The following is a 25,589-nucleotide window of genomic DNA, read 5'->3' on the forward strand; positions in this document are numbered from 1 at the left end:
GACGCACCCCTGACCGAGAGGGATCTGCCGGCTGGAGGAGGGGTCGGGCAGCCCCCGATAGGGGCAGCGGAAAGGCCTCTGACTCGTCGCCGGGTCGGCACCACTGCGTTTTTTTGTTTTTTTTGTTTGTTTGTTTTTTTTCACCTGTCCCTGTGCCCTCGGTGTGTTGCAGCGCGGTGCGGCCCGCACCGCCTTCACCGAGGGGGACCTGCCATGGACTGAGGCGGAGCCGTGTCTGTCGGTCGGAGGCTATATGTGTCGTCTGTCCCCCCATGCTGCCGGGAGAGAGCCCCTCGGCCGTTCCCTACGCGTTGACTCGGTGCTCCCCCCGCTCCCTCCCTCCCCGAAGGGGTTTCGCAGGGTGCCGTGTCCCAGCCTGGCAGCGCGGCTCTCGCGGCGCTGTCACGGGGGGGCTTTCACTGCTGTCACCTCTAGTTTCCCTTCAGATCCGGGGCTCCGTCACCGCCACAGTGACCCCGGGACCAACTTCGGTTTGCCCTCATTGCTTCGTAAGGCTGTAAAGGAAGGTTACATTTGCTGCAACTGCCGGAAAAAAAAAAAGATGTTAAACAAGATTCCCTCCCGTTAAACTCCCATTCTCTGACTCGTCCTCGATGTAAATGAATTCCTTAACACTGAAACCACACACACTTGGCACTACGCGACTGCTCCTAAAGCGCACTTGGGAACAGAACAGAATGAAAAATTGTTGTTTCCTGGGCGATCCGGCGCTGTTGCAGATATTCCTGTGCATGTGTGAACATTTTATTCATTGACGCGATGTCCGAATATCTCCTGGGTGGCCGTTCTCACACCCGTACAGCCACGTTAGCTGAGCACTGAGATACGTGTGTCGCATTCAGCGCCGTACTGTAAGACAGTGCACAGCAGCGACAGAAGCGATATCTGCAGACGAGAAATTTTTAACATGGACGCGGCACACAAAGGCCGCTCCATTCCTCTCCTTGAATGCCCCTCAGAAAGTGAGAGCGGTGCCAGCAGAGCTCTCCCCGCTGCATAGCCGGGGCCGGGGCTCGGGCAGTCCGCGGTAGTCCCTGCGGCAGTCGCACCGCGTCCGCGAGGCTCTGAGCTCCGCCGCGGTAGCCCCTCACCTTCCCGCGCCTCCTACCGCGGTGCGGCTGCCGGGCTCAACCTCTCGAAAAGGTTCTGGGGGTTCTGCTCACAGAGCGTGTGCTGCGTGAGCATCCTTCTGCTCCTCACTAGCTACTTCCGAGGTGAGAACGGCCGGGAGCCCGTTACCCCCGCCGAAAGAGTTTCTGGGCAGCCCCCGAAGGTCCGGTCGTTTCCTCCCCGGCCCGGCCCGAGGAAAGGCCAGAGGAAGCCCTCAGAGCCAGGAGCTGCCCTCGGACCCCCACGCTGGGCTCTAGGAGCACTTCCCACCACCTTGAGGCTCCCACGCATGGGAGTGGGGCTGCCCACTGGAATCTGAGGTCCCCGCCTTTCCCCTGCTTCGCATTTTGGGGACGCTGGGCTTTACAAAGGTGCCACCCCTACTCCATTAGGTGAGCCCCTGCCCGGCCAGGCGTACCCCCCCCCCCCCCCCCCCCCCCCCCTCGTGCTGTAGCATTCTCGTCCGCACGCTCCCTGCTAAGTGCCACTTTTCCCCTTCAATTCTTCAATTATTTCCTACCTGAAAAAAATTAATCTTTTTGCCAGGCGGGTCACAAGCGATCAACAGGCTGTTGTATATTACAATGTTTTCATATTCCTCTCGGCTCCCCCTGCCCTCTACCGACTCACTGTAGATGTGACCTTTGGTGTTTCAGCCCACACTCAGCAGTTGAATGGAAACAAGTTGAGCACGTTCACTTCTGATAAACATTATCCTTAAACCACTGGAGACCCGAGTAGAGTAAACGAGCTTTTCCGACAGGACCACATCAGGAACACACATTGAGAAAGGGAAAGAAACCAAATATCCCGGAGATCAGAGGCGGGGTGGAGGGGTGGGAGAGGAAAGGAGGGGAACAGACAGGTTGGAAGACACTAGGGGGGAGGGGGAGTGAAAGAAAAGGACACAGTTGTGAACACAATGGGCGCAGATGGGTGAGAAAGAGAGTGAGTGAACGGCGCGGGATCACATCCGAGCACAAACGAGCGACCCTCGGGGACACATAGTCCGGGAGCCACGGGGCCGGGATGAAACCAAGAGAATGCGTGGAGCTCGGCCTCGACTTCACACCGTCGGGCGCTGGGAGGGGGCGGCGGGAGGTAATGGGGCCAGGGCCGGGCGGCAGCGGCGAGGGAGCGGCCGGGGCTCCCGGCGGCTGTTTTTCGGGGAGGGCATGATGCTAATGCAGCTCGGCAGGCTCACGAACAAGCACTGCTCTCCTTTGTTTAATTAAGTAATTAATTTAATTAAATTTTGGATCCGTGTCCCGCTAATTCAGTGTCTCCTGCCCTAAAACCAGCCGCGGCGGGTCAGGTCACCGCGCCGAGGAGAGCTCTGGCTGCAGCGAATGAAGAACGCAATCGCTTTCGGGCGGTTGAATTGGTTGTGTGCGTGTGTCAGTGCGGGGGGACCCCCTCGGCAAAGGTGATGGATCTGGCTTTTGGATGCGCACCGTTTACTCATGTGGTGTTCCGAAGATGCCGTTCGTGCTCCTGAAACAAACACAGAACTGCCGTAGGAAATGGTTGAGTTGAATACCCGAGGAGTGAACAGCGGATATTCCGAACAAACGTGGAGAGGTGCGAAATAACCGCGGTCATCTTTTTTCCTCCACAAAACGTATGCAACGCACCACGAATTTCTGAGAGATCCCTGTAGCATCCGCCCTGTTTCTGACCGTGAGATATGCGAAGGCTCTGCAAACTAGCTCGATTTTTTTTTTTTTTAACATTTAAAGTCTCTTACAAGTATTTCACATAACAAAGAGCATTCATACGCACCAGAGACGTCAGATCCATATTTCACCCGCCGATATTCTGTGCACTGCCGTCACCGTATTATTCCCGTTCAGGTTTTACTCCCTTTATAGGATCTGGGTCTTTGGGAGTCTATGAAAACAAACAAACAAAATCACTCAGAGAAAAAAGTTTAAAAAATTACGGTATTTTCTTGGTCGAGGCTAAGAAGCCCGTCATCTGCGACAGACGTTGGATGCGTGAGAGAAGCACATAGGGGGGGACCAGAGCACCCACTGCCAAACCAAACACGCCGTGACCCACGCACGCTTTAATTCCTACCAGCCTGTTTTTCTTTTAACTGTTAATACGAAGCATTGTCTTTGATAAAGTCGGAATGGGCTGCAGGACGAGCAGTTCAGCGCAATGTATCTTTTGGCTCGTCGATTAAATCAAAATGCGGGGAGATACCCCGGCTCGTCTCGTCCCCAGGCTGCAGCTGAATTCCCGACAGCTTCGTGGCTTCCACAAAAAATAACGTAACCGCCGCCTTTTGCCACCCTCTCCTGCACCACCCTTGAAATGTTCAGTAGTCAAAAAGTGCTTTACAGTAAAGAGGGCTGTAAACAAAGCCCTACTCTGCCAAATCAGCAGAGCAAAGACAAGAGAGCCGTGTGCGTTCCCAGGCACCGTCCGGTTTCCACCCGGCCGCTCTCTGGGGCGGGGGGGTCCGCGGTGCGCCGGGCCTGGCCCCGACGCCCCTCACAGCGGTGCCCAGCACAGCGCCGGCTCCGCTCTCTAATTGCGCTAATTTCTCTTTGCGTGCGGCTTACCGCCTGGCAGGTATTACGCGGGAGTTGCTGTTGTGGTAGGGACCAGGTGCTGAGCACGTCCGCGAGAGGCAGCGGAAGGGCCGCCGGTCCCGCGCTGTCCGTCATCTCCTGCGGCCACTGGCGGGGCTGCAGGGCCGCCGGGCCGCCCCCGGGGGCGGGCTCGGGAGCGGGGGGCTGCGGCTCCCAGCCCAGCCCGGCCCTGCCCACGTTGCCCTGAGGTTGAAATGCAGAACTCAAGGCTCTCTCGCCGGGAAGTAGATTTCCTCGTAGTCCTTTTTTCCTCGCCCCCCTGCTATCTCCTCGGCGGCAAGCAGGGAGCCCGACGGGCGAGTGCGGTTGGGGGTAGCAGGAGGGTCGGGAGTTGAGGGCTGCGGTGGGGATTTAGAACGGCCCCGGAGGTGTCCCCACTCGGAGGAATGGGGTGAGTGCTGGGATCTGCGGGGGGCTGTCAACAGAGAGGGAGCCCCGTGCCCGTGGCCGTCATGTGCCACCCGCGGCTCCTTATTGACTTTACTCGTGTTTTCTACACGTCGGGACAGCGCGCCGAGGGGTAGAGCGGGGAGGAGGAAAAGCTAATGACTGCTCGGTTTATTATTAATGTTATTATGCGACTGTGAGGCAGGATCGCAGCAGAGTGGATGCCCGCAGCCTGTGGCAAGTTGTATATTATTCCTGACACCGATCGGAGCAGTTAAACGTTTTAGCACGTTTGTTTTACAGCCGGCTGTAATCGTGCTGGTAGGCGCGAGCGGGCCCCAGAACTGCTCCGTACAACGCGGGGCGCGGGCGGTGCTGCAGGAGCAGCTCTTGCCACCGCCTCTCCCTGATTTGAAAGAATCTCCTCAACTACTTTTCCTTCCTCCCCCCTCCCCCACGTCTCTGAAAACGTTTTTCTTTTCTCTTTCTTTTCTTTTTCTTTTCTTCGTGTTCCTCTTCCTGTGGCAACAGAGCTGAACTTTCTGTCAGGGCGATCTCATTTTTTCATCTCTGGAATGTGCTTTCTTGGAATATGCTCAGTGCACGGTCCGGAGAAATCCTACATTTGTTGCCACCGGTTTTTTTCTGGTGCTTTTCTTCTTCTTCTTCTTCTTCTTCTTCTTTTCTCGCTTTTTCTTTTCTTTTTCTTTTTTTCTTTTCTTTCTTTCTTTCTTTTTTTTTTTTCTTTTTCTTTTTTTTTTTTTTTGCCCTTCTTTTTAATTTCGGTGATATTTTCTGCTATATTGTTTCGCGCTTTTTTCTTGCAGTGGCATCGGCTCGCGGATGCCCTCCCGAGTACCGCGCAGTGTCCGACGGCCGTGTGTGTGCTTGCTTGCAGAACCCGCCTTCGGGGAGGTGAACCAGCTCGGGGGAGTTTTCGTCAACGGGAGGCCTCTGCCCAACGCCATCCGGCTACGGATTGTGGAACTGGCGCAGCTGGGGATCAGGCCGTGCGACATCAGCCGCCAGCTCCGCGTTTCCCACGGCTGTGTCAGCAAAATCCTGGCTCGCTACAACGAGACCGGCTCCATCCTACCGGGGGCTATCGGAGGCAGCAAGCCGCGAGTCACCACCCCCACAGTGGTTAAACATATCCGGACCTACAAACAAAGGGATCCGGGCATCTTCGCCTGGGAGATCCGGGATCGCCTGCTGGCCGACGGCGTGTGCGACAAGTACAATGTACCGTCGGTCAGCTCCATCAGCCGCATCCTCCGCAACAAGATTGGGAACCTGTCCCAGCAGGGCCACTACGAGTCCTACAAGCAGCACCAGCCACCCCCGCAGCCCACCTTGCCCTACAACCACATCTACTCCTACCCCAGCCCCATCGCTGCCGCGGGAGCAAAGGTGCCCACGCCGCCAGGAGTGCCTGCCATTCCTGGCACCATGGCCATGCCCCGCACCTGGCCCTCATCCCACTCGGTGACGGACATCCTGGGCATCCGCTCCATCACGGACCAAGGTGAGGAGGGGGCCCGAGGGTCGCGAGCTCCGCGGCGCCCCAACTCGAACCGAGCACTGAGCTTCGGCGGGATGTGCCCTGTGATTCGGATACAGCCAAGGTCCAGGTGCTGCGGGCGTGATGGCAAACATCGACCGTCCCTGGTGGCACCGGGGCCGAGCTGTATCAAATGCGACAGCAGGAAGCGGCCCGGGCTGCGCTCGGTGCCGTTGCCGGTGCGGCTGGGGGCGTTCGCTGCCTCCGTCGGGCCGTAGGCGCCACCTCGGCGTTACCGAGCAGTCCGTTCTCTCTGCTTTTCGCAATCAGGCCAAATGCTCTCAATCAGGAAGTTCAAATGTCACCTAATTGCCTTAATTCTGATGCTGTATTTTCCTTCGAAGCGGTGGTCCGGGAAAACGAAACCCCCAAGGTTTGCTCCCTGTATCCCTTCCACCTTCTTTCTGTTTTTCCGTCTGGGAACCGCACCGCGTTCCCCGGCTATTCAGTGCGCTTTGCCGCCGAGAAAGGGACATTTTTTCCATGTCGGTTGGTGCCAGGCGGCGGCTGCAGTACAAGAAACAGTCGGGAAGAACCACCGCCTCCAGCGCTCCCCGCGTCCCACTCTGCCCTCCCAGTGAGCAGACGGGGGAGGGAGGGGGATTTTTGCTCTCATTGCGTTTTTTAACGGTGGCAGTCTGCTTCCAGAAGCACTTCTAATGCGAAGTGATCCTTCATGCACTGCAGAGTAATTATCTTATACCGACTTTGAGAAAACAGTTTTTTTTTTTAATCCCCCCCCCCCCCCAAGCAATGCATATGCACACAACTCTTCTATTTAGAAGTACGCACGAATAGTGTTTTTGCACTTATTTGCCCTTTGCTTTACGATCTGCTTCTGTCCTCAGCGCTGTCACAAACAGATGTGTCTGAGTCGGCCGTAACAACATCCTCCTGCCAGCGCTTGCTCTGGGCCAGGGGGAGGTGATGCTGGCAGTAAGCATTACAAAAATGCATACTGTGTACTGTCACACTCGAGTCAGAATTGTGTAGCGAGCCCTCATATTCCTGCCCACGCAGGTACAGGCCTCTGCCCTCACGGCCGCCTCTTGCCTCTTCCCGTTTCTCACTGCGGAGCCGCACGCGTCTTTCCGCGGTGTAACCTTCCCCCCTCTCCCCCCCTCCTTCCCAGCGCCGTGCGGCCGCTGCCGCCGATGGGGGCTGTTCGCCCTTGATTTATAGGATAAACTGACCTCGCTGACACGGAAAGGAAGCCCCTATTCATGGGAAAGTGTGAGATCAGCAGAAAAGGGCACTTATCGAGAGGGCTCAATTTCTCAAGCCAGCCCTAGGTTGGCTGCTCAGAGCCGCTCGCAGGGCGGGTGCGGCCCCGCATGCTGCTCCGCCGGGGGGGGCCGTGGGCGAACCGTGGCGCCCGGGGACAGCCGCCTGCAGAGCGCACGCACAGCCCGGGTCTCCGTGCCACGGCTGCTGCACATAAAGGATAGGGCACTTTCCCCCTCTTTCCACCCTTTCCGTTTGTTTTTCTTTTATTTTCTTCCTTTTAAGATCTTTTCCTCGTTCTCTCAATCTCTCTCTCCCCCCCCTCTTTTTTTTTTTTTTTCTGTTTTCGTTCTTTTTTTTTTTTTTTTTTTTTTTTCGTGGTTTGTTTACTTTTTCTTAGCTTTGGTCCTAAATGTATTTAGAATCCCGTGCGTTACGCGGCTGCTCCAGCTTTCCTTCTACTGCGGGCTGCTGTTTGTCCACAGCCACGCATAGGTGGCGATTCCTGTCAGTCTCTCTGGCAGACTCCAGGGAGGCCAAGCACCGGGCCGAGTCAGCTCCGGGCCTTGGTGGCACGATGCTCTTCTAACCGGCTGCTCATAAGGATGGGAGGCACAGCCGCCTCTCCCTCCAGGGAGGATGCGGGGGCTCAGCGTTGTGCAGAGGGTGAGGAACAGCTGCCCCTTAAGTCTAACTCTAACCCTTTGCCCCCGTGTTTCCCGCAGTGAGTGACACCTCTTCGTACCCCAGCCCCAAGGTGGAGGAGTGGAGCAGCCTGGGCCGGAGCAGCTTCCCCCCTGCAGCCCAGCATGCCGTGAACGGGCTGGAGAAGAACTCCCTGGAACAGGAGGCCAAGTACAGCCAGGTAAAGGGAGAGGGCCGGCCGGGAGGGGGGGGTGCGTGGGGCCTCCGAGCTTAGCCCTGGGGCTGTGGCCCCTTCCCGGGGCTGAGCTCCCGCTGTCGGCTCGGTGCTTTCCTTCGCTCTGTGCCCCTGCTGTTTTCGGCGCGTCCCACTGCCGCCCTGGTGGCCGCGCTGCGGGCTGTGCGCGGCGCTTGGGAGGTAGGGGAAGAATTCGAAAATGAGGTGTATCTGCTTCCTACGTGAAGCTTTTTAAACTGCTTAAGTATACTGCGAACTGTCAATAATTTTATTACAATGCAGTATAACTGCAACTTAACAAATCTCTGTGTAAATCTTTGTGCCTGTTAATCAAGTCCTATGCCAGGGGAAAAGCTTTTAAAGAGTCAACTGTTGCTAGCTGGGCAGTGCAGGTTTCAGAAAAACACAACCAAAGAAAACCTGACTGTACTTCTTCCATCCAATGGAAAACATTTCAAAACATAAGATGGGCTTCTGAGACCCGTTGCCTTCTGTGATTCCTTTGTCATATTTGTAATGAATTCAAAGAATATTTTAAAGAAGTGTGCTTTTTTTGTGTGCTCTTAGTGTGCTGCCCATCAAGGGCAGAGGTCTGGGACACGTGTTCTGAGTTTTGAGTCTGCTTTTGGACTCTGTGATTGGTTTGGTGCTGAGAGGAGCTGAATCAAACCCTTCTGAGCTGCTGAGTACAAACTGTGCGGCTACTTGTAGTGACCAAGGTAGAATGTGACGCACCATAGTGAACAACCACTGTATTACATATTCTGCCTTGCAAAAATGTGATGCCCGTACTGCTCTTCTATTTGTTTTGCATTGTATTTTTTCTATTATCGTGTTATTATTTTGTTCATTGCATATTGTGAAAAATCTGCAGAGTGTTATAGCCATGATTGTGTAGATAAAATCGGACTTAGAGTTAATATTTACCCTTCCACAATTTTATTAGGAAACAAATAACTGATTAGCAATCTTACTGAAAATTATGGAAATATCTTCTGCTGAGGCAAGCTGTGCCAGGGCTGCGTTGTCATAGGTGCCAGTGTGGGTCATTCATTGATTCTGCTGAAATAGCCACAGGATCAGGCTCAAGGAGAATACACCTATGAAATCTTATTTACCCCAATGGGACACTGAGGAACAATGCTATGTACATTGCATGATTTTCAGTGCTGGTGTTGGAAAATATTTTTATTTCCTTTTTTCACTCTTTCAGCATTTATACTTTTGTCTTCATAATATATTACTCTCTATTGTCAATACCAGTTCTATTTTGAAGTTTTGTTCAATCTGAAAGATAATCTGATAAATGTAATCTAAAGATATTCACTATCTAAAAATGGAGAAAATTGCAATTAATAAAGTGGAATTCATTGATAAAAATATATTGTCCAGAGTTTAAAAGGATGGAAAATCTAAAAAGTATTTATCCAAAAGGTCATTTTCTGATCTTTGCTCACTGAAAGAAGGTACAGATGAGATTTCCCCCACTTTTTCCCCTTAGTAATATGTATCAATGGGCTTTTTTGCACTACAGGCCAGTCTGTTCATGCGGTGCTCAGCTTGCTTACCAGCAATTTCATTCATCTGTGCATTAGTTAGTTTGCATGTCACAAGTTCAGTACCTTGCTAATTCAGGATATGTTTAAAGAAAATCAATGTCAAATAAGGATATAAAAGTGGGGGTTTTATACTTTATTTTTTGTGATTTCCTTTTTATTTATATATATATATATTTATATATATATATATTTTTTTTTTGGCCAAATGTGCAAACTGAGCCAAAATCTTGGTGCATGTAGAACTGCCTTAGCTGCCTGTTTGCTGAAGCTCAGTAAGTCTGGGCTGCTGTTCCATGGCAATTCGGTCTCAGCAAAATACATTCTTGGATCTTTACATGGTGGTTGTTTTTTTTTTTTTTTTTTTTTTTTTACCACATGTATTGCTTTAGATAGAAACAAGTGAGCAGAGGACAGGAGAGAACATCGGCTCATTTATGCAGATCCAGCAATCAGGTAGCTGTAGTGGTGAGAAAGGGAGCAAGTGCAGAGGCAATTTTCATGCCAGAAGAATTACACTGCAATAGGCTCTCCGTTTGGACCTCAGGGTAAACAGAATTTTCATCTTCTCTGTGCAAAGCTCATTGCAAATGCTGGATCTTGCGAAGGCAGAAAGAGGATGTCCCCTGCAGAAGAGAGGTGACTGCTCTATAGTGCTTGCTCCAGTGTTATGCCCGTACAAACAAGACACTGAAGCATACAACAGGAGCAGAGCAACACAGAACCCAGTGCATTTGTTTCACTGAGGTCTTCCAGTTACATAAAAGGAGCAGAGAAAGGAGCAGAGGGAATGTGCTCTGAAGCACATTAATGAATAAACTTGTGGGACCTATATTGGATTCTGCTGTTCCTACCTAATATCAGCACTATATTTTAAGCATTGACAGCATTCATGATGCAGATTCAAGTGCCTGCAACTTGCAAAGAACTCCATAGCTACTGGGTGGGTGAAGGATGTCTTCCTCCCATCTCAGTCATGGAAGATAATGTTTTACCTCTCAAGAAAGCCCTTGGATGTTCTCTCTGCATGAACAAGACTAGAAGAATTTAGCCTGAAGAACAGACTCATACTTTCAAACCATATTGATCTGCTCCCTCCTTCCAATGGATACCCATTTGTTTTATCACAGGGCACTGCAGCCTTGTGTTCTTGGGGGGGGGGGGGGGGGGGGGGGGCTCCCATTCAACTCAGCCAGGGCTGATCCAAGAGTAGTGTGGGTGGTTGGTTGCATTTTACCCCTTACATACATGTGAGTGTGAATTCTGTTTCAGAGAGGATTGGACAAAAAAGGGAGGAAAACTTCAAATTTTGGCCTTGGCAATATGTAGTCCCACTTGTTTAACATGAAACTGAATGGCTGAATGTAGAACACTTTTCACTGTGTTTTTAATTTCCTGGTGTCGCTGGGGTCTTTGAGATATTCTTTGGTGTTTGGGCTGGGGAGTTGGAGAACTGCCTGGAGAACTATCATTCTGCATCAAAACTGCATAGGGAGTCACAGCAATGCCTTGTGAAGTTTGTATTCACTTCTAATTACCTGATACCCCAAATTACTGTCCTTGTGTAAGGAGCCACATTATATTTTCCCACTGCAGTATTTTTGCATATTTCTCTTATCATACAGCTTTGCAAAAAGTGCAATTGTGAACATGAATTGTGAAACTGAAAAGGAAAATAGTGTTTTCTGAGAGCTTGACAGTTTCAGGTTGTAAAAGTTTTGTAAGGATCTCAGTTACATACCAGTATTTATACTGAGAGGCACTTTCATTGTGTGTTGGGGGTAAGGCTTCTATGTATAATCATATTACTAACACAAAGGATGAATATCCTGAGAACTTTTATGCATTAAACAGCTTGTAGTAATGGCTGTAATAAGGAAAAAATACTGTCTGAAATCATTGGGATACAAATCTAATTGTACCCTGTATTTGAAGTGAAGTCATTTAATAAATATTCCTCATATTCCTAATTCAGTTTTCATCCATCTCACGCTTGTGCCTTTCTGGACTAATGTAAGGGATGTGTAAAGTGAAAAAACTGCAGCTGATATTTGCATGTGTATGAAAATACAAGAGGTCTGATGCATGCCTGTCTGATCTGTTGAGATGCAAATAGCTTTGGAAACATATCTTTTTCAGAATTATTTTCTGAAATATGTGTGTATTGCAGGAAGCAGACAAGCATGCTGTCAAAGGGAGCTGATGCTCACTAAACGGAAAATGTTTGTAACTGGGATCTAAGGGCAAGTGGTTGTTGTGAGTTTACTGGAGAAAAATGTGACCTGTTTGGAGGTCTGACTCCAAACCTAGCAGAGATGCTGAGAACACTCCTAGTTATGAGGGGCTTGTGAATGTGAGTTGGGCAGTCTTTCTCTGATATATTAGGTGGACCCCAAAGTAGCAAACCTTTCACCTTTGTCTCAACAAAACTTCCTCAGCTGTTCCCATTTTGACTTCTCAGCTCACTGGGATGACACTCCTTGTTCTGTTCTTTGGCTGCATTCTGATGAGGTAATCCTGATCTCCACATTGCTTGCAGCGTAAAAATGAAGGCCCCATTTTAGGGGCAAGTGATTGCAAATAATTGTAGGTGCAATTCTTGGCAATTATTTACACAGAAAATGTAAGCAATGTAAATATTTAAGTTCCTGAATATTGACTGTGGATGAACAGTGAATGTGGTGGCAAAAGCATCTGTAGTTGTTTTTATCTGCACTGCTTAGAACCTGCAACATATAGTTACTTCTTTGGGAGTGAGATGCAAACTTAATTTTAAATGACATGACCTTCCTAAACAGATTTTTAATTGCAAAATTTCATTAGCAGATTGCTTATTTGGCATCTTATATTCTAAACCAGGACTCAGGGAACTGAACTCCTATTCCGGGACCATGCAAAATTCATTATGATAAAGGTTCAAACTACCAGCTCCCAACCCATGCCCGGAGGACGGGATGCTGCTAAAGAGAGGGGCATTTTGGCTTCCTTACCATAGTACCTAACAGAATTGTAAGCAGATTTCCTGTCTGCAAGGGCTCAGACCTTGGCTTGGAGACTCTCCAGTTCTGTCTTGTCTCCAGACCAGTGCCTGTTATTGTAATACAATCACTAAGATGGCTTGCTCAAGGTCTAGGCATCCATGTCAATGCATGTTGTGGGTGAGGGGCATGAGCTGATCCCACTACATGCACCCGATTCCTTCCCAGGTGATCTGGATGGCACCCCATTCGAACCCCATTTGTGAGACCTGCCTCTTACTGGCCACCTGCTTCCACGGCCAAAACCCAGTGCCCTGCCCACCAACCCACATGGCTACAGGGCACTCCACCTGGATGAAACTAATAAAGAAAGTCAGAGAGGTGAGTGAATGGTACAATGATACTTGGACTGCACACTGAGCATCCTTTGCTCCAAAGGCCCCAAGCAGCCAGGAACTCCGCTGTGACTTAGAGGCCCATGGCCTGGAAGGCAAGAGTGGTGGGAGATGCCTGTCACAGCCAGGGAACAGTGTTGGGGCAAGGAGATCAAACAGGACTTGATCTTCAGTCTTCAGGTGCTTGCAGGAGAGTGAAAGGTAGATAAAGGCTGTACAGTTTGTTCATCTGTTGTGGCAGTTTGTCAGCTTTTAGGGATTGTGTATATGCCTAATCATAATGATGTCCATTCAGTGGGTTCTGATTTCACCCATCCTAACTTGCCAGCTTCTCAGTAATTGCCTTCACAGCATCAGGATTTGGTTAGACAAAGGGGACTGCAGTTTTGGTTTTCCCCAAAGAGGACAAAGTGAGGGTATGACCAGTTTGACCCCATATTTACCAACTTTTAACCAGCAAAAATCCCTTTGATGTCTCTGTGCTCGTAACATCTCTTCCCATCAACTTCAGTTTCATTTAAATAAAGCTATATTTAAATTGCAATGTATTGTTACATATACTGTACAAAGAAGGCATTTTTTCATACAGATTTTTGCTAATACATCATAGTTTAAAACATCACTGTAGGAAGAACAAATGCCTATTCCATTCATTGTGTTTACTTGTCTAATGCCCATAATTGCCCTGCAAATCTCCAGATTTTGTCAAAATACTAGGGTGAATTACTGTGAGAATCTGTTTCAAAACAATGTGATCGTGTTGCTAGTTCTACTCCCGGGACTTTGTTCTCAAGGCATGACTTTTCCTGAGCTTCCCTTTTGTCTACTAAGGACAGTGTATCTCTCTAAAGGAAGTTCAAGTTTCATCTTTACAATTGAAATCAAACTTTGTACTCAGAGTAAATACAATTGTGAAGTTTATTAAATAATAGAAAATAACCTAAGAGGCAACACTTTCATTGGAAAGGTGGTGAGTTCCATTTACACGTTCTTCCTAAAGTGGAGTGTGAATGGAAAACAACCATTCAGTGAACCTATAGCACTTTCACAATACTCAAATTTGGGAAATGTTTTAGGCTGACTTATTAGTATGTGCCTGATGCCTCCTATGTGATAGAAATAATTTCACAGTGAAAATCACCTAAAATAATTCTGTTCTGAGCAAGCATCTATCAATGCTTGCTCACCCTTTTCCCTTGGAGAGTACTCCGTTTTCCCTCGGTCCATCTTGTCTCAGCCTTTTTTCACCCATCTCTCCTTCCCTCTGCTATTTTTGTAGTGTATTTCTCAGATCGTTTTTCCCTGTTTAAGTCTCTGTGAAAAAGGTTTTTTATTTTTTTTCTTTTGTTTCTGTTGTAGTTGGTTTTGGAAAAGATGTAAAATGACCATGACTCCTTTAGGAAAGCATTGGTGATGGTGTGTAAATTCCAGTTAATACTATTTCCAAAAAAGTGTTTTTATTTCCCTGAAGAGGCTAAGATTCAAAATTTGATAGGAAAATATAATTAAGAGTGATCTTGATGCATGTCGTAGCTTCAGTTAAAACACTCAATTGATCCTATCTGATTTTCATGTTATTCAGTGCAGCTGGGGATGCCCACAAGTAAAGGAAGGAACTTTAAGTTAATAAAAAAACATATTAAGCACAGGGAATAGGATCTGCTCATTATTAAGCAGATGAACTTTATTTTAGAAGTAGCATGATTTGCTCATGTGGTGTAGAGTAATGCAAGGACTATTGAATTTAATAACGGGGAAAACAGATGCAAAGATAAAAGCTTAATTGTAAGAGAGATGGTATAGAATCGGATAACTGAGTATGTTTGCAATGTTGCAAAGCACTTGAGGCTGCATATTTTCTATTTTAACTGTGTTTTTTAATAGAATATCAGCATTGCTTTATACAACATAGAAAGAAAGAGATCCTGTAATTCCCAGCCTTGAAAGTTTTCTTCCTATTTTTCAAAGCCTAACCTTCTGGGAATCAACCCAGCTCAGCTGCAAGACAGAATGACTGCAAACATCTTGCCCATGTGCTATTTTAGAAGCTCCTCAATTTCTGTGTATTACCTCTCCAGTTCTTATCGAAAATTAAGGCACATGTTTCAAAGTAGTATCCTACCTACAAAATGTTCCCACTTCAAGGCTTTTCAGACTTCAAAATCATTTAATGAAGATGTTTTCACTTTTCAGAATCTGTCCATTCTATTCTTCTGCTTCCATTAACAGAAAATGAAAGTGGAAACATATTCAGTAAAAGAAGGTCATCATATAAGAATATGGACATGGTCTAACATGAGCTATGAACATACTTTTGCACAAAAATTTCCAATATAAGGAAAAGACAGCAAAAGTAGTTTGCAGGATCAGCTCTGACTGGGTTATCAATACATCTTGCCATCTTAGCAATTTTATTACATTTTTCTTCAAAAGTTTCTTAATACAAAGATAATAAATTGCATAAATGAAATCACTGCTCACTTCTGTAGTGTTTATTTTTTTTGTAACTCTGACTTACCTTTGTAGGACGTTAATTTTAGGGGGATGCTGATTTTGAATGCGTTCTTTTAGGACCATGTCATTTTTCTCATTGATGCTGACGTACTGAATAGCAGTTTCAAAATTTAGCTCTAATTTCATTAACAACAGTATGCACCAAAATATTTTATTTTAAAAGCTTAAAAGTAACATAGGTGTATTCTTACATTTTTAGGTAATGCTGTTTTCTAAAATGAGATTTCCATTGCATGCCTGCTGATGATGTTTTACTTTGAAAATTTGTTTACTCTTCCCTCGGGATCCCATGTGTTGCTCTGATGTTTAAATCACATTTAACCTCTAATTAAAAAGGGAGACTTAGCATATTTGCTTCCTTTATGCTTTCAGTTTGCACTGATTGCTCCTAGTCTCCCTACTATCACTTTTTTGACTGATGATGTGCACGTCACAAAGGACATCAGCTATCTTCTGGGTTTTTAAAATCATCTGCTCTTCTGATTGAAGGATGAGATACTCAGCTTGGCTTCCTGCTATGCTTTTCACTTGCTGTGGAAAAAAATGGCTCCTCCAGTAGCTACTTGTGCCTGTGTTTTCAGGACATTCAGGAATTCCAGGAATTGTTAAAGCTTTTTGTTTTGAGAAATGAGCTGTGAGAGTGTCTGTGATGCTCTGTAGCCAAGGCCACTCTGTTTGCTGGGAGCTGCTGTTCACAGCACTGTGCTCACACCTCCATGGAACTGTTTCATTTGCTTTTGGGGAAAGGCCCTGGGCTGGAGGATAAAAGCAGTTGCTGAGTTCACTGATCCAATGGCAGGGAGGCTTCCTTCCACCCAAGGAACTGTTAGAAACACAAAGCAGCAACCAGAAATGCATTCCTGAAGCAATGGCACGGGCAGAGCTTCTGCTGCTCTGACAATGGAGCTTGGGCTGAGTCATGTCCAAGCTCATCAGGGCTGTCAGATCAGCTAGTTTGGTCTTGAAGCCAGTGTAATTTCTCAAGAAATGCTTCCTAAGCATTTAGAATGCTTCCACAAAACAAATGCTTCATCTACATAATACATTATCCCTACAAAAAAATACTGTAGCAATTACATTACAATGGACAGACTCAAACCATTGGAAACAATTACTTCAACATAAGAAGAATCATCTACATCCTTGTGGACAGAATCAACTGTCTACTTCAGAGTCAGACTGTGAAACTGATGTGGCCATTCATCCATCTCTCATTGGTACCATGTAAATTTGGAATCAGATTCTTTGCATGATTGCAATCAATAATAATTAACCTAAATGCAGATTTGCAGTTTTGAATGCTATTTCTGAGAAACTGCAGATAACTCTGCGTCATTTTTGGAAACACTTAGAAGCTACACATGAAGGGATCACATGGAGAGGATCTGATTTTGATACTCAAGAGAACATACATAGCAAGCAAAACACTCAGAAAGAAAAGCAGAAAAAGGGGTGAAATAAAACAGTATAGCTCAGTTACTGGATGTAAGTTGAATTTATGCCTGAAAGTGGAGTCTAGCTAGTGTTCTTCTGGTATTAACATGGCCAAGGCAGAAAAAAAAGTCACATTGCTTGTCTGACATGGATTAATTGGGAAGCCTGTGCAGAAATTTTGTGACCTGAAATGCAGGAAAGAAGAGGCCAAGGCTGAGCTGTATGGCATGTTACACCAGCATAAGCTGCACAGCAGAAACTGAGTTGTGGATGGTGATCTTAGGTTTTCACTTGTAGGAATATAAACAGTTGATGGAAGTTATTTGTTCCAAAGACTATCCCCCACTTTATGTCCCAAATCCCAAACAGACCGAAAGCAATGCACCGTACTTAGAGTGTCTAAAACTACAAGTCCTTCTATAAAAACTAATGAGTCAGCTCCTTCCCTGGTGAAAATGCACACAGCATCATCATTTTATATCACATAAAGTGACACTTTAAGTCTCTGTGGCTTTGATTCCTCCTGGATAATCCTTTTACTTGTGCTGGCATGTATCATGGTAACTCAGTAGGACAGCATGAGACTGAACCTTACTCAGCTGTTGTTTGCAGGTACCCTTGTGAGAACACGTTTCACTGAATTCACAAATCACATGTTCTAGGTTGACAACACAGCCCTGAAATTTGGAAGCAGTTATTCCATCAGTTGCTTCCAAACATCAGTAGAGGCAGCAGTGCAGAGAAATTGTTTCCCTCTGCTCTCTGTAGAAGCCAGCCAGTCAAGCAGGAGCTCTGATCATTGGCACAGGAGACGTTCTCCCTCAGTAAGAACTACATGTTAGTCTATTTGTTTTTAAATTGTTTCCCTTGAAAATCAATGGTTTGAATTAAGGAAAAAAATGTTTATAAAACTTAAAAACAAGGTTCAAGAGGCTCTTCATTTGCAACAAGTTCCAACAGCTTTAAAAATCCATAATAACCATGGGGTTCTCACACTCATAATTATGAATGTTTGGATTTTGGTGCTCACTTCCCCTGACTGAAATACTGCAGGATGAATTATTCATCCACTATGTAAAGGCTCATGGAAATTAATCCTCTCCACTTATTTTAAGTGAATGCCATGTATGTAAAAAGTGCTGGATTGACAGACAAGATTCAACCCTTCTGATAACTTGCTCTATCTACAGCTGTTTAGCAGAAAAGTCCTTGTAGTTAAAATCACTGCATCAAGTCCCTCAGTGTTGAAAGTCAGAGATGAAAATCAGTGATTTCTTTCTGAGTGGCACAGTTTTAAGTCTGTAAGGTGAGGTTTCTTTTATCCCCTCAGCTTTGAATTGGGACTATAGGAGCTGCTTTGCAGCAAGGCACGATCTCCCACTGAAGCAGAACCCTGCTCTGTGTGGAAACTGCTCTGGCTCACCCCAGTGCTGCCTGCTTTTCTCAGACACCTATTGACATTCACATCACTAATCTTGGTAGCACTGGCACTAAAATACAAGGGATTAATTTATTCAGTGAGGAAAAGACAAGAGCTTTCAAGTATCTGACAGGTCCCCAGAATTCCCTATATATGTGTCTCCATGTTCTGCACCAAATGTTTAGGGCGAGATCTTTCTTACATTCAAAACATTAGACAGCATGAAAACATCAGTTCATGGCAGTAGGTTAAGAAAAGCATAATCCCCAGCACAGGATCAGGCAGGGCACGGGCCAGAGCGCCCTCCCAAAGGCTGTGGATGAGGCCACCCTGTTTCTGGTCAGAGGAAGCTGAGCTGTGGGGCTGTGTATGTACAATGCTGATCATCCTCAGTGTTGAAGAATTGGTCCCGGTCTATTTTATTTACATATATAGACATAGTCATCATTTCTAGAAACTTTTTTTTTTTTTTTTTTCCTCTGGATGCAGAGTTTAGGTTTGTACATAGCAGGAAGTAATTTCTTGAGGGCTGGAAGTTACCTTTCCCACCAACAGACTCTTGGCCTGTGATAGTGGGATGGCAACAGGTGTGTGGCAAAGCAATCGCATCAAGTGATATTTCAGCTTGGCATAATGCACCACTGCACACAGCTTTGAAGGATGCATTCATAGCCTAAGAATGAGTACTTATTCTACTCAGATGAGATGTTAGAGCATCTGTCTTTTTAAAGAGTTTTAGAAGGAAGCACCAGTGGTTAGAGAGCATCCTACAGCACAGCAGTCTATACAGCATATGGAAAACATTTTATCTTCTCTACAGCAAAGGAGAAGGCTGGCTTTTCCCAGAGCCATGTTTTAGTGGGGAGCAGTGGCAAGGCAGGAGGATGGAAGGACATGTGCCTCCTCTGTAGCTTAGGAGAAGTCTTATAAAGGCACAACCAGGTATTCATAGGGCATCACCATTCATGCCTGAAGCACCTTACTTAAAACAGGACTTCCAGCCTCTAGCCTGCTGCTGGGCACCAGCCTGCTTGAGAGTGGGCAAGCCCTGGGGGAGCACATGACCATCCAAAGAACCTCCCTGAGCCTCCGGGCTGGAAGTTTGCCTGCCCCATATTGCCACAACAGTAATGGAACTCCCCAGGGACTGGCTTCAGGTTTCCTTCCAGCCCCCAGCAGCCATTCTTCCTGCAGGATTCTATTAGGCTGTGGGCCTTGATGCCTGTGTTACAATCTGCCTCTACTGGCCTCACGAAAAGCTTTTTGTTACTGTTGGGAAAATCAGAGATATTCTCTTTTCTTGTTTCATACTTCTACATGGTGGAAGAGGCATGGAGCTTGGGGAGCAGCAGCTTTTTTGGGACCTGTCATGGTTTTTACCTTCAATAAATTCAGTGAAATAATTTTCCATGTGATTTAAGAAGCACAGTAATTTACAGAGCAATTATCTGAGGGTCTGTATTAATTAGTATTGCTGAAAATGCTGATATTTAGAACTGAGGCTAAAGTGTAATTCTGAGACACAGTAGGAGACATGTAATTGGAGTTGAAGGTCAGGTCGCATATTTGGATTTTCAAAAGAATAAGGTGCGTGCAGCCTCAACAAAGTGTTTATGGATTTGGAATGACAATTATGTTGCTGCTGCAGCTGTATGTTTTGTACTAATTAATACCCCTATTTGAGACTTATGGCTGGAATCCCCTCACTGTCTCCTGCTGTTTTAGATTGTTGCACACATTTATATTGACTACAGCAGGATTGCTGCTTGTTTTCCCAAGCAGCAATGAGAAGACCGTCCAATCGGTGGAACTGAGTACAATGGTAGGAAACATAAACCTGAAACTAGGACAGTGCCATTTATGGGGATAAATACTGGAAATTTGAACAGGTGCAATTTGGACAGAGATTGATCAAGTGAAATGTTAACAGTGCCTGAAATTTCAGCAGCAACAAAAGTCTGTTTTGCTTTTCAGCTCTGCACTGTCCAGAGTAGTTCCAGTTTTACAAGGTGATTAAATCTTTGAAAAATTGGCAGACATTACATGATCTACTGAATCAATATCCATTCTTTCATACTCAGAAGACCTTTTTGGTAAAAAAACAAAAACAAACAAACAAAAAAAAACCCAAAAAACCACCACAGATACTAAAACATAAACACTACACAAATCAAAACCTAAGCAAGATAAATGATCCTGTTTTGTTCCTGTTCTGCTGAAGAAGCATTTACAGAGTGTGAAGTAAAACACTGAACTTTTTTATTTAAATAAGGAGTCATTCATTGTGAAATCCTATCCCAGCAGACTGAAGGACTCTCCCTTATTTAAATAGAAACCCTTCTCCCTACCCACAGTAGGACCTAAGAAAATAGCTTGCAGGAAAAGACCTAGCCCTGTAATTGCTTTGTGCACAGAAGTGCTATTGAAACCACGAGAAGCTGTGAGCAAAGAACATTTGCAACGTTATATTAGAGACACCTAGAAAACAGATTTTAAAAGACATCATCAGTAACAATACTACAGTTCTGACTCATGCCCTGTGCAAATAGTTACCAAAGAGTTTCAGATATTTCAATTCCCCAGCTACTTGTTACCTTTCACTATGGGGAGTGTTATGTCAGGATTTGCGCCCATGCCTGACTGTTGTAGCTCAGGGCTGAGCCTGCTGGGGCTGGAGCAGGTGGGGTGCTGTGATGGATCCATCACAGATAGCAGTAGCATTAGGACTTGAACATCAGCATTAGATGCAACCATTGGGCTGCAGGAGTCCCTGGCATTGCAGGGCAAAATACAAAGAGGTCACACTCATTGAATCATCAGAATATCAGGAGTTGGAAGGGACACACAAGGATCATTGAGTTCAATTCCTAGCTCCACAAAGGACTGCCCAAATATCAATTCATAACAGAATCACAGAATAATACATGCTGTTCCTTGTTGTGCTCTCGACGTTTGTTCCTTATGTGTCCTTACGCAGATAGTTATGGCCATGGATAGGCTCCTAGGAGAGGTGTGTGGGTCTGATGCAGATAGCTGGTCTTAAAAGCAAAACACAAAGGCACCTTTGCACTGTGGACATCCAGGAGAATGATGACAAGTGGCTCTCCCAGGTATCTGTGTCCAGTTGTCACATGGGCATCATTGGTCCTGGCTCCTGCACAAAGCCTCAGCAGCTTTCCTTATGGCAGATAGGCTTTGTCCTAAACTCATAAACTCAGTCGGAAGGGACATTAAAGATTATCTGGCTCCAATTCCCTGCCATGAGCAGGGACGCTTAGATCTGGCAGCTCAAGGTCCCATTCAACCTGGCACTGAACGCCTCCAGGGATGGGGCATCCATACCCTCTCTGGGCAATCTGTTTCAGTGCCTGACCAACCTCAATGCGAAGAATTTTTCCTTTATGTCTAAAATGTCTCCCATAGAAACATGTCTCCCTTTCCTTTCAGGCACACAACGGCCTCCCAGCAGTTGGAAGCTTCGTATCAGCACCAGCCATGTCTCCCTACGCCACGTCGGCTCAAGTGTCGCCCTACATGCCATACAGCGCAGCTCCCTCCAGCTACATGGCAGGCCATGGTTGGCAGCACGCTGCAGGCACACCGCTCTCCCCTCATGGCTGTGACCTCCCTGCCTCGCTGGCCTTCAAGGGCATGCAGACAGCCAGGGAAGGCAGCCACTCAGTCACGGCCTCCGCTCTCTGATGCAGGAGCTGCTCCAGGCCAATTGTCCCCAGCACCGGGCTCACAGACTGCTCACCTCATGTTGGCGGAACCCGGTCTTTCTTTTCCTGACGTGTCTCCTGCAGGATTTTTCGGGACTGAAAGAGCTGAAGGCCGCATCAGAAGTAGAGGGGAGCGTGCTGATGCCCTTGCACTCTCTAAGTAAAGATCTCGTGTCCCTCAAAGGGCCCGTGGAAACTTGTCTCACTCCTCTGGTCAAACCACACATATTTATTCTTAATCACCACAGAGTTGTTAAATGTGCAATTGTTGTTAAGATTCGTGTAGAAATCAATAAAGAAAAATAATCACAGGAAATTCTGCCACGCCTCAAATCAGCAAAGGTGGTTAAATCAAAGGTATTTGCCAATAACCTGACTCTAGAGAACAAATAAGGTTATGTGACTGCTATTAAGATCACTTTTTTTGTCATTTTGTTGAGTTTTGATAGTCAGATACAGAACCAAGACAATGTGTGGCTTTCAGATTCTTCTGGCATTTCATCATTGTCAGGCAGTCATATGTTTGTATTTTTATCCATTTGTAAATATAGGCTTTCAACAGCATTTGTCTTTATTTCTCCGTGCACTTTCTTCAGGTTTTTTTTTTTTCTTTTTTTTTTCCTCCTTTTTTTTTTTTTTCCTTTCTCTTTCCTTGGAAATTAAAAAGGTGACTTTCTATTTTCAGTTGTCTTTGCATGGTGCAGTGATAGCTTCAGGGTTAGGGATGTTTCTTTCATCTTTTTTTTTTTTTCTCCTTCCTTTTTTTTTTTTTCCTCTCTATCTCTCTCTCCCCCTTCGGTCTACAGTGTAGAATTCAACATCTCACGAAATACAGTTATTTCTTTAGCAGAAGATTCAAAGGCCAAAATCATGCCAAGTAATTTTCCCCAGATGCTCTAGGCCTTCCAGGTTCACAAAACACCGATTCTGTGTTAAGAACACAAACAGAAATGGGTGGGAAATATCTGAACAGAGCTGAAAACTGGAGAGAAAAAATGCTGTTATTGTGAAATGTGCAAAGATGCTTATAAAGCCATGTAAGTTAGCAAAACCACTGTGAAACAGAATTGTACTGTCATTGTCAGCTCACCCATGTCCAGAATTTTTGGCCCCAAGATTATGCTGTAATTTTTTTTCTTTTTAAAGAGGAAGTTATCTTTAATTTCTGCTTTAATGAATGTAATATAAGGATCTTGGTAAGGTTTACATCGTTGTTCTGAAGCATTTTTTCCCCCTTATAGATATACTGGTGGTGGTGCTACAAACACAGATATTTAATATTAATGACTTCCCTTTCTAGATTTCTGTAACCAGTGGCAAGTACTCTGTCCCAGTTATTTTGCTTTAAACTTCTTGACTTTAATCCCAAGAGGGCTAACGTTCTGATCTTTGAAGATTTACCTGTTTTCTTTGGGCAATAATAAAGATCTGAATATTATTCCAGAACGCTTTCCACATGCTGTAGGTATGTTCAGAATATGAATTTGAAAAGAAAAACTAAGATTGGTGTAAGATTTCATATAATATTAATATATTGTGATTTTTTTTTTTTAATATAAATGTGCAATATATTAAATTACTTCAGAGATGGTTAAAACCAAGGAGAAAACATCATTCTTCAAATATTGCTCTGTCTGCATACCACATTAAATATTAATTCAGGGAAGGTGAAATATACAGTCCTCTCTTGGAATACAGTCCTCACTTTGTGGATTTCTGAGTCTCACCACTGAAATGGCCATGGGCAAAGTTTCCTAATAGAAGTAACCAGTACAAATGCTGCACATGGTAAATCCACTAAAATACAGATGTATACAACTGGCTGCAGCCACCTTTGCTTTTTGCATTAAAAAATATTTAACTGAACAGTATTTCTATAAAGAACACAGGTATTGTATCATGGCCCTTAGGAAAGAAAGAAAGATCTGATCTTAGATATGATCCCATACTCTCAGGCCTCAGTACAGCCAAGGAATTCAACAGCTGGTTAGCTTTAACGAGATGCTTAAGCCATTGCCTTTCAGTAGAACATTTTAAAAAGTACTCCATTAGTTGGAAATCACCACATGCAACGAAATGTGCACACAAAGTGCATTTCTACACCGCCATGCTGTTAGTGAGGTGACTAACTTTGTTCTGTCTTTATACAGTTGTAGCTGAAATAAGGTGAAGTTCTATGCAAAAAATAAAAACAACAAACAAAACAAAAACCACAAAAAGGAACTAGGTTTATTTCCAGATGAGCTCTTAACTAAAAATAAAATGAGAATTAAAATGAAGGAAAAAGATCATGCCAATAAATGATTAAGTTGACAATGGGACTTCAGCTTTCAATCATTTTTTTTCTGGTTTATAAAATTATTGAGCAAGTGCAGTGATTGTTACCCATACAATACAACGCACATCAAAGGAAGACGACATAAAAAGGTAAAGGAAGAGTGGTCTTCCAAATCACAGCTTCTTGAGTTCCAAGGATTCACAAGTCTGTAACAGAGTGCAACAAAGCAATTTCTGGAATAGAAGTCTTCTGAGATTTCCATGAATTACTGGCATGTTTTAGAAGATACTTAGAGAAACAGAACCTTAGCTTGCATGAATTGCTTGAATTATTGTCTTCATCTTAACTAGGCTAATTTTTAAAGCCAAGCCAAGACATGACATCAATTAATCTTTGCTTAGGAACACAGCATCACGAGCCATGCTTCCTTTAGTGTAGCTCTTCATGCATTTGCCTGGTGTAAATAATACCCGACTCCATGTGGAAAATCAGCAGGGCTGTGTAGGAAGCATTGGTCAGCATGAATGAAGGGGCCTGACCTTGGCCCTTGATGATTGGCTTGTAGGTATTTTTTTGGTCAAAATTCACAACTTTTTTTTTTTAAATATATATGAACATATGATACAGAATACTTTTTTGCCTAAGGATTTTCCTTACTGCTTATACTCACTGGTAAACTGAAAACCACAGTATGCTAGCTTATTACCCATAGAACTTTAAGCCATTTTATGATAAATGGATGAAGAAAAAAAAAAAAAAAAAAAAAAAAAAGGAATTGTTTTTCAAATCATAAAAAGGATCCAATGCTGCTGTTAGATACAAGGGTACAAATCTGGAGTGAAGCCACTTAGGTGAAGGGGTTAATTTGGGAGATGTACAAACTGTGTAAGTGCAGAACTTAAGTTTTTGGTACGAAAAGGCTAGGCTTCATTTCTAGAGCATCAAACGTTTAAACGTTTTCAAAGAAATCAGTAAGCCTAATACTTCCATTGACAGCCTCACTGTGTTTGCATGGTCCTGTGGTAAAATTGAATCTGACATGTATAATCAATAGATATCAAGATGCTACAATCACAAAACAAACAAGAGAGTTAGGCAAAGTGGACTATGATAACAACAGAGAATAAATGGAAGACTTACCCTTCGGCTGGCTCACCACAAAACACCAGAAGGAGGGATCTCCAGATGAGATCCTTCCTGTCTGGTAGCCAGCTCTTAAATAGGTCTAGGAGGGGTGCAGCCAGGCTCCACCCCTTCCGGCAGCACAGGTGAATTGCCTTCACCTGTGCTCCTCTGGCTGACTCATGGCTCGCCTCAGGTGATCAATCAGAGGTTCAGGCTGTGACTCAGTAGTTCCCATACACTGACACCATATTACACCAGGAAGGACTGGCCTGGAAAAGGCATTAAAAAAAAAAGGGTATACCATTGGTTTGTTTTCTAAAAGAATGCCATGGGTTTTTTTGTTTTTGTTTTTGTTTTTTTGTTTTGTTTTTGTGTGTGTGTGTG

At 45.3% G+C, this 25,589-nt stretch overlaps 1 protein-coding gene across 1 annotated transcript; it reads left to right on the forward strand.

Moving 5' to 3' along the window:
- Window positions 1-780: 780 nt before the first annotated feature.
- Window positions 781-22,547, forward strand: PAX9 (paired box 9). Its single transcript, XM_048949483.1, has 7 exons — window positions 781-817; window positions 2,412-2,557; window positions 3,741-3,919; window positions 4,946-5,643; window positions 7,629-7,768; window positions 12,546-12,698; window positions 21,528-22,547. Exons 1-7 carry the CDS (start codon window positions 781-783, stop codon window positions 21,780-21,782), a joined length of 1,608 nt encoding a protein of 535 aa, XP_048805440.1. The 3' UTR covers window positions 21,783-22,547.
- Window positions 22,548-25,589: the final 3,042 nt, after the last annotated feature.

The sequence above is a fragment of the Lagopus muta genome, chromosome 6 (assembly GCF_023343835.1).
Source record: "Lagopus muta isolate bLagMut1 chromosome 6, bLagMut1 primary, whole genome shotgun sequence".
Classification (NCBI taxonomy): domain Eukaryota; kingdom Metazoa; phylum Chordata; class Aves; order Galliformes; family Phasianidae; genus Lagopus; species Lagopus muta.